The sequence below is a fragment of the Vitis riparia genome, chromosome 8 (assembly GCF_004353265.1).
Source record: "Vitis riparia cultivar Riparia Gloire de Montpellier isolate 1030 chromosome 8, EGFV_Vit.rip_1.0, whole genome shotgun sequence".
In the NCBI taxonomy this organism is placed as follows: Eukaryota; Viridiplantae; Streptophyta; class Magnoliopsida; order Vitales; family Vitaceae; genus Vitis; species Vitis riparia.
This window is the reverse complement of record NC_048438.1, coordinates 12,295,601-12,309,345: the sequence shown is the minus strand read 5'-3', so window position 1 is coordinate 12,309,345 and position 13,745 is coordinate 12,295,601. Positions and strand designations below refer to the sequence as shown.

Sequence of the window (13,745 nt, the reverse complement as noted above, 5' to 3'; positions counted from 1 at the left end):
CATTTCCCAGGGATGCAAAGTTCATTTCTAGTAGCTAGGAGATATGGCTTGAAGAGAAGTTTCCACCAACTTGCCAAGCATTGTTGGACGAAAGCTTTGACTCTACCCACATCTCCACAAAAAGTAGGCACGATAGAAGGTCGCAACTATCAGACACAATGCAGGCTCGGTTGTGACCTTAGACACCTAGCATGGAAGGGAAACCATGTGTAGTAGCGACCCAGGAAGTCTGCCTTAGTTCCTCGGCTATAATGGTCAAGCTAGAATGGCCTTCCCATCTACCGACATAACAACAAGTAGAAGCTCTGACAGAACGAGGAATGCTTGGCTCTGCTAGCAGACGGCTGGATGACATGCTCTCTATGCCTTTTAGCCTTTACATCATCAACTATGAGCCCCCAAGAGGGTTCATGGTACCAAAATTCATGACATATGACGAAACAAGTGATCTGTTCGATCACATCATACATTACAGGCAACTCATGACCCTCGACATAGGGAACGATGCGCTATTATGCATAGTTTTTCTAGCTAGCTTGCACGACTAGGCCCTTTCGTGGTTCCACCGCCTCCCAAAGAATTTCGTGAGTAATTTCTGGGATCTATCGGAAACCTTTGTGGGACACTACCTAAGCTCAGCATGACAAATAGAACATAAGTACCCCGTAAAACATAAAAATGTAGGAAAATGAATCATTGAGAGAGTTCGTGAAACAGTTTGGATAGGTCGTGCTCCAAGTAGAGTCTTGTAGTATGGACGTCATACTACAAATCTTCAAAAGAAGCATCTATCCGTGTCCATTGTCGTTAAGAAACCGTCAGCAACAATGGACAACCTGTTCAAACGTGCAAACAAGTACTCCATCTTGAAGACGATGTTTGTACGGCTACACAGCAGGTCCTGGTCACCCGTCGATCCACCAGGAACGATCATGCCGAAAATTTTAAGCTCTAAAACCAACTGAGGCAAGTCGGTAAGGGGCGAGACGGCCAGCAACAGCCAAGCCAAGTTAGTCTGACCCTCTTTAGCATTTCATATGACAAACGCCTCCCCATGATCTATGATATGTCTGACTTTAGATGACTAGAGCCAATTAAGACAAATTCGAAGAAACGAGATCGGAGCAAGAAGTGTGCCTATCACAAAGATCATGGTCATACCACGAAACAATGCAGAAGTTTCCACTACTTAGTGGAAAGACTAATTAAGGTTGGGCACTTAAAACAATACATCCGCTCAATCAGAGGACAAAGGGAAACCACCCAAGACTTGGCTATCCAAGCGTCCGTGACTTCGGAAGCTCTTAGAGCCATCATCGACTATATTCATAGGGAGCCCGTTGACGAAAAAAACAAAGATTGTTGCGAGTGGCCTCCGTGAGAGAGTATGTTAGTTCTATCCAACATAGTTTTCCGAGTGGGGGTGCACACCCAATGGACGGGATAATAACCTTCCTTCCAGTAAACCCCAATCGAGTACTACAGCCACATGAAGACGCCTTAGTTCTAACATTAGGGATAAGTGTGTTCGATGTAAGAAGGATTTTGGTTGATTCGGGCAGCTCAATTAACCTCTTGCAGATGTCGACATACAGAAAAATGAGACTCCTGCTGACTGCCCTAGAAAACCAAAAACAAATATTATCTGGATTCAATAGGGCAACAACAACGTTTCTGGGTGACATCGTATTACCTGTCCAAGTTGGTCCGATCACCTAGAATGTGCATTTCTCGATAGTAGAGGATTTATCCCATTTTAACGCTCTCATGGGGCACACGTGGCTTCACAGTATGAAAGTCATTCCCTCTACGTGTCATCATATGGTAAGCTACCTCACCGAGGAATGACAAATTAACCTTTATGGTAGTCAGTTGGTTGCGTGCTAGTGTTATCAAGTGGTACTCAAGTCCGAACTCCCAAGCAATAGTGAGTCACACATGAGACTGACAAATACGGAGGATCAATAGCAATTACAGAGCCCAACGGAAAAAGATCCGTCGAAAGCAGACTTGTTCCAACCTTTGCATATCTTAGATAGCAGTGATCGTGTTACCTATGCTAGCTCTCTCCTAGTACCAAAAGAGTTAAAAGTACTCGAAGGCGTGCTTTAGTAAAACAAGGATGTTTTTGCATGGACTCGCTTTGATATGCTCGGAATCCATCCATCGGTAGCCTCACATCAACTCAATATCATACCTTCTTCGCGACCCGTCTGCCAAAAGGTCGGACGCTTCCATCCAGACAAGCAAAGGATCATCCAATCCGAGGTGGACAAGTTGCTGACAGTCAAGTTTATCAAGAAAGTATAATATCCGGATTGGTTGGCGAACGTAGTGGTTGTTCCAAAGAAGGGAGGAAAGTGGCGAATTTGTGTTGATTACACCAACCTGAATGACATTTGCCTGAATGATAACTTCCCTTTACCTCGAATAGATCAGATAGTTGAGTTTACTACCAGGCATGGGATGCTCTCTTTCATAGACGCATTCTCCGGGTACCACCAGATCCTGATGTTCCAACCGGATGAGGAGAAAATCGCTTTCGTGATGCCGCGCGGATTATATTGTTATAGGGTTATGCCATTTGAGCTTAAGAATGTTGGAACCACTGATTAAAGGCTAATGACAAAAATCTTCAAACCCTTGATCAGCCGAACCGTAGAAATCCATATTAATGATATTGTGGTAAAAAACAAAACCCAGAGCGAACGCGCCTTATACTTAGAGGAAACATTTCGCCTAATGAGAGCATACAATATGAAACTCAAACTGACCAAATGCGCTTTTGGTGTCAAGTTAAAGAGGAATACAAATGGCCTGATGGGCGTATTGGGTCCTGTCTTCATAAACCATACAAGTTTTTTAGGCCTGCAATCTAAATGGTGGCACATATACACAAATAGATAACAAGCTTGATCTTAGAGGGTTTCAAGATTTTTCCAATGTTGGGGCTCATGAGCCATGCTTTGAGCAACAGTTCCCAACCCACCATCTAGCAAGGATGGCATAAAAAACTAGCCAAGTTGTGCTCCAGGGGAATCCATCCCTAATGGAGCCAAATTGGGGATAGGGAACCCTGAACCAGGGAAATGACACTATTCCCTATCCAAAACCCACCCAAACTATATACATATACTATTAAATATATTTCTTTATATATAATTTTATATTTATTTATTTTTTTAAAAATTATCATATTCATTATAAAATATATTAGTTTATATATATATATATATATATATATATATATATATATATATATATGAAAATTTTAAATATGAATTCTAAGACCATGAATATGAATGAAAGATGCATACAAGGAACTTCTTTCCCTAATAGGGAACTTGCCGATGGGAAAAAAGGATAAGGATCGGGGAGAAAATTACAAGATTTTTTTGTTTAAAAGCATGTGAGCAAGTAGGGATGGCAATGTGTTCAAAGTAAAAAAATAGTAAAAATCTATTTAATTTAAATATGACTTATTTAATAATCATATTGGAAACGTTCGACATAAACACAACTCATTTATTATATAAGTAACTCAATACAACCCATTTAACTCATTTAATAAATGGGTTAAATCGGACATAATAATCCATTAGTATGATTTTAACTAGTTAACATGATTATAACCCGTTTAACCTATTTTGGAATTTAACTTTACAAATATATTATTCTAAAATACTTTTTAGTTGCTTTAATTTTAAATTCTAATTTTTAATCTTAATTAGTGTAATTATTTAATTTTGATCATAATATAAAAAGGAGGATAATATTTTAATTTTTTTATTTACTTATTATTTTATTTAACATTTTAACTATAAACTATTTTTAATCCTTCTAATCAAATGTAATTTTATTTAGGTATTTAATGTTTTTACTATATGATATTTATAATTAACAAAGTATTTATTATTTTTATAATTTGAATGTATAAAATTATTAAATTTATATGGATTAAATAAATTATTTTGATACAATTAAGTAAATAAATCATAAACAAGGTGAATAATGAAAACCCAAATAAGACATGTTTAATTGTTTATTAAGACATGACACAATCACATGCAAACCCAAACACATTAACAATCCTATCATTTTCAAATTGCATTATCGTGTTGTGTCTAAATTGCATTATCATGTTTAATTGGTAGGTTTTATTATACAATTTTAGTTCAATCAATTAACACCATGCATCACTAAAAAAAAATATACTCAAATATTGATAAATGATTCCTATAAGAGATGTAAGAAGTTTTTTCTTATTCATCAATGGCATAAAATATGGGATTCTTTTAGCAAATGAGATAATTAAAGGATTTAAATTTGATTAAAGTTTGGATTTTGTTTTCCAAACTCATTTTATTTTTTGGATTTTTAAAGTGGGTTTTGCTGTTAAAAGCAAAAGTAAATAATAAAAATCCTAAACTTTGTCCACATACATTTACAAGGATATTAGACACTCTCCAAGAGAATATATTTGACCAAATTTTGAGAAAATAAAAAAAGTTTTTTCAAAATGTTGTTGTGAAAATAGGTTTTTTTTTTAAAAAATAATTTAAAAGTATTTTCATATTTTATTTATCAAAATTTTTCAAAAAATAAAGAAAAAAGATTTAAAAAAGATTTTGAAAACTTTTACATTATAAGTTTTATCGAGAATAAGTGAAAAATTTTATTTTTTATATACAAAATTGATAGCTCAGATTTTTGTCGTTTATTTGATCAAAACAAAATTTAAAACTTAATTCACTATTCTAGAGTAGCTTGTACTTGATAAAAAATGGTGTTAGTACAAACTACCATAGTATAATGGTTTTTAGGTGTCGTCCACTAGGATGGATTATTCTCGGTAATTAAGACTTGAATGAGAGGATAAAAAATGATTGTCATCAAGTGAAATTGATTTGAAAATTCATGATGAAAAATCAATTTGACAATAGTCTAAAATTGAGAAGAAAAATAAAAGAAAATTAATAGGAGATGAAATTCTCGGAGTTAGAATTTTCTAGAAAGCAATTTCCATGGTGAACAGATGTTGAGATCTAATTTTCATCAAGTTAGATTGAAAACCTAAATTTTCATCTAAACCGATTTTTTATTTAACTTTAAGTCTAAATCTAATTTTTTTTCAAATTAGGTCATTTAATCCAAAAGATCAATTCAAATCATATATTCAATTCATCTTAAATTATCTTCCAATGATTCACATAATGCAACTATTCAATTTCATCAAATCTAGCTTTAAGAATTTGATGAATCTACTTAGCTTATATTGTAGTAATCATCCAAGACAATTTGAAGAGAAAAATCCTTAAATTTCAATTAATCAATCAATTTGATCAAATTACCTTTACAATTTAAGCTAATTTCTCTAATTCACCATACATTTTGCCTCTAGATCCTCCATCATCCGAGAAAAATGAGATTTAGCCACTCATGCTTGGAGATTTAGTCTCACAAGACATGTTTGACTATCGAGAAAATGAGAGAAAATGAAAAAAAGTAGATAATTATATAGAGAGAAGAAATCTGTAAAGTTCTATAATTAGGAAATGTATCAAAAGTCCCAAAATGAGTAAATCAAGTTTTTATTTATACGCCAAGGTCAAGTGGACACTTGGCATCATCTAAGAGGTCTTTCGAAGGCTTCTTCATCAAGAAATCTGGAAAAGATGCAATTTCGCACAAGCTCCAACAATTTCGCATGTTGTGCGAAGTGGAAAATCCATTAGCACCATTTTCGTCTTCATGGTGCATTTTACATGATGTGCAAAATTTTCGTATGGTCATGAGAAATCAATTTTCACTTTCCCCTGGTGTGTTGCAGCCAAAGTCCATTTTATTTCTATTCGCACGATTGTGCGAATTTTTCGCATGTTCATGCGAAATTGAAAAACATGGTTTTTCAACTCCTTTTTGCAATTTCTCCTATTTCTTCATTTTAATTTCACTTCAACTACTTCCAAATCAACTCCAAATCCCAATCCAAACCGATTGCATTGCTTATTTCATTATGCATTTGGATTATCATCAACTTTATTTGTTTTCTTTAATTTGATTCATCTCTTTTGTCACTAATTTATCAAAAACATACCTTAAAATGACTCCAAAACTTCATAAAACTTGTTAGTAACTCTTGCAATGGTAAAAACATGTTAATTGAGTGTTTTAGACATAATTACTACTCAAAATATGTGAAATTTATGAGAATTATTATCTAAAATATGTTTTTTTCAGTAGTAATAAAAAATCCTAAGCAAAAGTTTGTTCTCAAAAATTATTTTCCCTTGATGACCATTTTTATTTTATGTAATTAGAAAATTATACCAATAGGGAAAATTATCTGAAAAATTGGTTTCTCAAGACTAATTTTAGAAAGATGTATAATAAAATATGACTCATTAAGTGTTGATCCCTTGACAAACTTAGAGTTTATTTGGTAGTGATTTTATGAAACGTTTTAAATTTTTTTAACACTTGAAATTTTTTATCATTTAAGTATTAGAAATGTTAAAAATATTTTTTAAAATTACTTTCAAATGTACTCTTAGTTTGATAGTGATTTTAGAAAGTGTTTTTAATATTTTTAATACTTAAAAACACATTAATAAAAATACTAAATTCATTTTTTAGAATTGCTTTTAAATATTTTCTTAGAATGTATTTAATAATGATTATAGAAACTGTTTTTAACATTTTTAATATTTGAAAATTTTTAATTTTTAATTATTAGAAGGGTTAAAAACAATTCCGACGATTCACTGCAATATTACTCCGCCGCCTTCGTTTTAATATTGCCTTCAAACAATCCGATGGCATCATCACTAGATTCACTACAAAGGCGATACATAAACAAATGGAATTTGTACACGCAATGTCGCAATAGAATATATAGAGGAGTTTATTTCCCCTTTTAATTATTTATTATTTATTTTCATCTTATCAATTTTTCTTTGCTTTACTTTTTTCCCTCTAAAAGCTGGTGCCTACTTTCTCTAGAGACTCTCAACCGCATTGATGGCGTCCCAAGTCGCGAACCACCTCGAGCCATGGCAAGACCTGGAGGGCAAGGTGGTCATGGTCACCGGCGCTTCCTCGGGTCTCGGCAGCGAGTTCTGCCTCAACCTCGCCAAAGCCGGCTGCAAGATCGTGGCGGCCGCCCGCCGAGTTGACCGACTCAAGTCTCTCTGCGACGAGATCAACAACCTCACCCACTCGAACCTTCCTCCAAACGCTGATCCGCCTCTCCGAGCCGTAGCAGTCGAACTTGACGTCACCAGCGATGGCTCCTCAATCGGCGCCTCCGTTCAGAAGGCTTGGGAGGCCTTTGGACGTATCGATGCTTTGCTAAATAATGCGGGCATTAGAGGTAAATTTTGATTTGACTTTGGAAAAGAGTTTAGTTTCTGTTTGTTTTCTAGAAAAAAGGAAAGGGAATTTGGAATCTTGTGGTTGATGAGGTTCTGATATTTTAGGAATGCAACGGACTGAGGCAATTTTGATTTTTTTTTCTTTGAGCACTTCTACCTGCCGTTTGGTTCACGCGAAATCTGAATGAAGAAACGAAATTAAAATTTCAATCATCTAAGGGGTGAATATGTAGGGTATAGTATTAATTTACCTGATTTCTCGTTTCATGGTTTTCAATTTTTGAATTTATGGGGTTTTGCACGATCCTGATCATGATATTCCTGTATCCTGAATTTCCCGTTTTGCAGCTGACTTTTGGAAACCTTGTTTTTCTCATACTTTCAATTCTAGCGCACGTTTCATTTCATTCAGTTCGAACTGAAATTTGAAACTATTTGTTTAATGATAAAGATTAGCGAGTCAACTGGGTATCTATACCGAGTCAATCACATATATTTTTCTTGTCAATATTACTCATTTAATTTATCTCTGGTGTTCTGCTAATATTTGTGAACGTAATGCGTGGTAGATGTATTTAACCCATGCCCTGTGTGCCTTAGAGGCAATGTGAACTCTCCTCTGGATATATCTGAGGAGGAATGGAATAATACTCTGAAGACAAACTTGACGGGATCATGGTTGGTGTCAAAATATGTCGGTATGCGCATGAGGGATGCCAAGAATGGAGGATCAATCATCAATATTTCTTCCATTGCTGCTCTTAATCGGGGACAGTTACCTGGAGGAGTAGCCTATGTGTCTTCCAAGTCAGGCTTGAGCGCCATGACAAAGGTAATATCTCTGACATGTTTTAAAATTGTTTCTAATATATCCTGGCATACAAAGGTGAGTTAGGAAATTCAATGTTAGATTTAACTATAATGTGAAAATGTAGTCAAATGTTTATGTTCACTATATTATGCTTGTCTTGTTATTTTATTTTTAATTTTTAATATTATTTTCGTCTTTTTTTTTTCTTTTTTTTTATAAGCATGAGGAATATATAAAACGTATAAAAAGAGAAGATAAAAAACAATGTACAAAAAGGGCATACTAAAGTATATAGGAGGTATACAAGGGGCACTAAGCAAAAGTAGGAAAAAAAAAGCACAAATCTATCCCATGCCCAATTCAAACTTACCTATCAACAAAATCCCACATAGACATAGATGTCTCTCCTGTACAAAGCCTAACACTATCCAAGAAACTGCACATAAAATAGGATTTGAATGATTGTTACAAAATTTCCACATTTTCAAAACCCTTCCCATTTCACCAAGTTGTCCAAAAAAAGTAAAGGGGCAGCTAATCATGCTTTTTTCCACCTCTTTTGGACAATGTGCCAATTCCAACTTAACAACATTGGTCTTATAAAAGAGTGGATCACCTAATCAATCCCAAATAAAGAAAAAAATTGGTTATCACATGATTTTGGCTAATGATCAATCTAAAAGAATGTGATCAACAATCCTCTTCCCTTTTACGCATAACATCTGTTCCCTAAAGATACTTCTCTCCTCTTTAACTAGTCCAAAGTCAATATTCTTCTCACCTTGCTTCCCATGCAAAAAATCCCACCCTCATTGGGACCCATGAGTTCTAAACAATCGAGGTTACGAAAGGCTCTTAATCTCTTGGTACCCAAAATGAGTCGAATGCTTTAACTGATAACTTCCTAATCTTTGAATCTAACCAAGCTGTCTTATCCTCAGAGTCCCCAAATCACTGCTTGCTTTTGAAGTTTCTACAAAAAGACCTCCACCATGTTTAACTCATAATCATGAAATTGTCTAAGAAAGTGTGGGCTTCAATGACCCCTCTCCCCCTGTTGCTTTCACATATCTGCTACCTATGCATCTTTTGAGTTTGCTACGGCGAATAATGTGAGAAAAGATTCTCTCAGCAATGATTCACCATACTACCTATCCAACCAAAACATTACTCTACTCCCATCCCCCACAGCAAAGTGAATTCTTCTTTTAAAAGCCTCTCAATTTCTCCTAATGGCTTTTCACTAACCAACTTTAAAACCTTCCTTTACCACATTAGAACGCTAACCAAAACATTACTCTCCTCCCATCCCCCACGACAAAATAGGGGCATGATCAGGGACTGGCTTGGGCAAAACCTATGAAGAATGCCACTAAACTGACTCTCCTAATCCTTTGAGACAAGAAACTGATCCACCCTCGACATAGAGTGATTATTCTAACCTTCACACCATGTATGGCAAATCGTGCAATTTTAGCTCCTCAATTATCTCAGACAAACACACCTCATTACTGAAGAATTCTTGGAACAATTCCTCTTTTCATCAGGAAATCTGACCATGTTGAAGTCTCCCCTAACACGCCGAGGATTATTCCTGAGATCTCTAAAGTCAGCCAGTTAAGCCTAATACTCTTCCATCTCCTCTCTAAGCATAGGGGCATACACCTGAGTAAAAAACCATATGAAATCATCCTCATAGCTCTTAAAGTGACAGAAGATGGAGTAGGCACCGACCTTTGTCTCTATAAGCTCACGAGCCCTATTATTCCAAATGACTACAACTCCCCTAACAATACCCCTGGCTTCCATTGCTTTCCTGTCTAAGAATCTGCCCACCCCTAGGCTCCTTGCCATCTTAATTGACATCCACGACATCTTATTTTGCTGTAAGCACACCAAATTAGCCCTTTGAGATCTAATCAGGGATTTTATAATTTTTCGTTTCTCTCCATCGTTTATCCTCTTAACATTCCAAGAAAGAATCTTCAATTTCATTTTCTAACAGGAACTAACTCCCACCCAATCTTTCCACTCTTCCTTGCTTGAAGACCCTTTGTAATTGACTGAACACGCCAACTTCTTTGTGCTCTATATCTATTTTTGTCAGGCCTAAACTTCCTCTTACTCCCTAGGGTCAAGCCCCTAGAACTCCTACGAGCCTCCATCCTTTTCAGCAAAAGCAGAAATTTTATTTTCAAACCCATGCACAGGCATCCCCAAGAACTTGCTAAACTTCTCCAATTTGCTATCATACAAATTTGCCATTGACTCCACCCCTTCCAAACATTCTACAGAAAGTCCCACTGACAAACTCTCCTCCTTCCTCCTTGCAACTGCCTCCATTCCCCTTGAACTATTTGTAATGTTCTCTGGAAACTCTGCTGAACAACCATCTAAAAAAAGCATACAATCTCTCCTCCCTCCCTGAGCAAGAAGGAAAAATAAATGAGCAATTACACAAGATGATTTCTATCTTAAATTAAAAAAAAATAAAAATCATAACTTCAATTTCCTATTGCTTTGACTCAAGTGTTAGAGGCTTTAATTTTGTTTTACTAGGCAAATCTAATAGTTTTCTTACTAGAGGAAAGTTTCCTAAGGTTATTGAAGGAGAGGGCCAAATGAATGGATTCTCAGCATTCACATAATTGTGGAGTTGTTTGTAGCAGGATTGACAGGTACAGGCATGTTGGAGCAGGGTGTGGTTGAGGTGAACATTGTACTTAAGCTCAGGTTAAGATGTTGGGCTGAGCCTACAGGTGATCTCAGCCCACTCTGTGTGATTGAGGTCAGCCCAATCTTAAGCTGGTCTAAACTATCAACAAGCTGAGCTCTGGCCAGCTTGAGCTTGACTCATCAGAGTGGCAGCCCAGAAAGCTGATATAATGTTTCATCCTAGGGTTGGGATTATACACCATACTGTTGAAATGCCATTTATTTGGGCTAATAGGGTGCAGATATATAATTGAATTTTGGTATTTTCTAATTTTTTAAATCTCAGAGTTGTGTTGTGAAATACTGTAAGATATCTGCTTGGTGGGGTAGAATGTGTGATCAGAATGGCAAAAGATAAAAGACTGGAGATAATGGGTCAGGCTTTAAGAATGACTGTTATTTGAGCTTTTCTTATGGGCATCTTGGAAATCCTGTCAGAGAAGGGATTGTAGGAATGAAGGATGAGAAGGTAAAGGGAGAATAAAGAAGAAATGATGAAGGATATAAGGGTCTTCAACCACGTAACATATGAGGCTCTGCTGAAATGATTAATACATGATGCATCATGTTCCTTCTTCCAGTATTTTCAATAGTACCAATGGTTGTATCTGAAGAGATGCTTGAAATATTGGAAAAAGTATTGACAAACCCATTACCCTTGCTACTATTCTTCCAGCCATGATTTTGAAATTTCTATCACATTTGCCCTCCCAAAAAGTTATCTCATGACATTTTGAGAGATGATTCCAAGATCTTATACTATGACGTTAACATGGGTGTGTCTCATCCAATGTATAACACAACCTAGCCATTTCATGTTTGTTCCAACTAGAATAGGAAACTCAACCAGACTAACCCACCATACAAGCTTGGTTGAGTGTAGGTTTTTGTTTTCTCCAATCCCAAATATTTAAAAATTTTGGATTTTAAATTTCCATTATTTTCTTTTCTTATTTTTTCTCAGCTAATAAACTGAGAATAAGTGGAAAAATTGTAGTATAATTCTCCTCATAATGGAAAAAATGGAAATGTAGAAAGCCAACGAATATCCTCTGAATTTTTCCCCAGAATGCAAGGAAGATAGTAAAATCAATGCAGTTTTTCTCTCGAAGCCGTTAGAGTGTCCCTGGATGCAAAGGGAAGATTGAAGATTTCTATCAACTAAGTAATCAAAAGAGAAACTTCATAGAAAAGACTTGTTTTCTGTTTCATTCCTGCACAATTAAATCCTCCATGCCCATAAGGACATATTTGCTAGCAAAAATTTGTAAATCAAAGATGCAACAACCTCCGACTCTAAAATCAGGAAGAAAGAATGCTGTGCTTCAATGGATGTTAGCTTTCCAACATTTTTTGAAGTTGTGGACTGACACATTCTTAGACGAAGCTACATTTTAAGTGGACCGTCACTGCAGGATTCATTGTTTAAAATTTCCACTAACCAGCCTTCTTTCATATGCTGTCTATGTTTTGAAGTTAGAGATCACTTTTGTTGGCTGTCTGACTTCGATAGTTGGATGTAGTGCCTGAGTTTTTATGCACTATGTAACAGGGACGCCTCTTAAACATTTGTTTATTTATGATCCCAGAGTCATTTTAATATGGGAGCCTATCCCTTGCATGATTCGTACAGTTTGTCCATCCAAGATGTAAGCCATTTTCTGTAAATCTGGTTAAGGGCTTGTGTTTATATGGCATTATACTTATTTCGATTTGACATTTTATTGTATATTTCCTGCCATTTTCAACTATTTTTCCATACAAAAATGTTGTAGAACCTTTATTCCTACACTGCTACTCACTCATCTGAGTCTGGCACTGAAGAATGATTTTTTTTTTTTTTTCCAAATAATGACAATTCCAGGTAATGGCTCTGGAATTGGGGGCATACAATATTAGAGCGAATGCAATAGCACCTGGACTATTCAAATCAGAGATAACTTCGGGCCTTATGCAAAAAGACTGGCTCAACACTGTGGCTCAGAGAACATGCCCTATGCGGACCTTTGGAACATCGGACCCTGCATTGACATCCCTGGTGCGATACTTGATTCATGATTCTTCAGGATACATATCAGGTAACATTTTCATTGTCGATGCAGGTGCAACCCTGCCGGGTGTCCCCATTTTCTCTTCCCTTTGAGTCTCTTCTGCGGGACTGGTTTTCTTGGGTTATTCATCATGTAATACCCAGTACATCTCAGAATTCTGTTTGTGGTTCATCCCGGTACACCACCATAGACTCCAAAGCTCCTTCATTGGATTACAGACTCTGCTGCTCATAATTTGATTGTCTCAAAATTGTACTGGAAAATAAAATAAGGTATCCGATCCCCCATATCCTTATAATCGTGTTATTTGTGTGGCATTTTTTGAGTTCTGGTTGCTGAAAATAATGTGGCAATTGGAATGAACCCATTGAATATTAAAATCTACATCTACTCAGTGTAGTGGTTTCTGCTTGATGTCCGATATTTAAGATTGAACTTCCTACTTCATGTGGTAATTGAAATGTACGTATCGGCATCATGGATGCTCAAAATCAAAAGACAAATTTCACATTGGTTTTTCAAATGCAAATAAATAAATAAATAAATCTTGCACGTCAATTTACAAGAAGAATGTCGAGGAGGATGGTTTCACCACTTTTCTCATTTTTTTTCTTTTTTCATTCATTCTCATATTTGGATAATTTAAGTGATTATATGAATAAAATAAAAAATAATAATAATAAAAATAAAATCTCATTTATTAATTTATCTATAATATAAGGTGTTTTAATTCTCTCAATGTAAATTGTTTTTAAAAATATATATTTTTAAAAAAAAAATAAAAAAATTATTAGG

The 13,745-nt window shown here is 35.6% G+C and overlaps 1 protein-coding gene across 1 annotated transcript; it reads left to right on the top strand.

Moving 5' to 3' along the window:
• Nucleotides 1–6,962: 6,962 nt before the first annotated feature.
• LOC117920745 (3-oxoacyl-[acyl-carrier-protein] reductase FabG-like) lies at nt 6,963–13,369 on the top strand. Its single transcript, XM_034838352.1, has 3 exons — nt 6,963–7,372; nt 7,976–8,205; nt 12,764–13,369. Exons 1-3 carry the CDS (start codon nt 7,021–7,023, stop codon nt 13,040–13,042), a joined length of 861 nt encoding a protein of 286 aa, XP_034694243.1. The 5' UTR covers nt 6,963–7,020; the 3' UTR covers nt 13,043–13,369.
• Nucleotides 13,370–13,745: the final 376 nt, after the last annotated feature.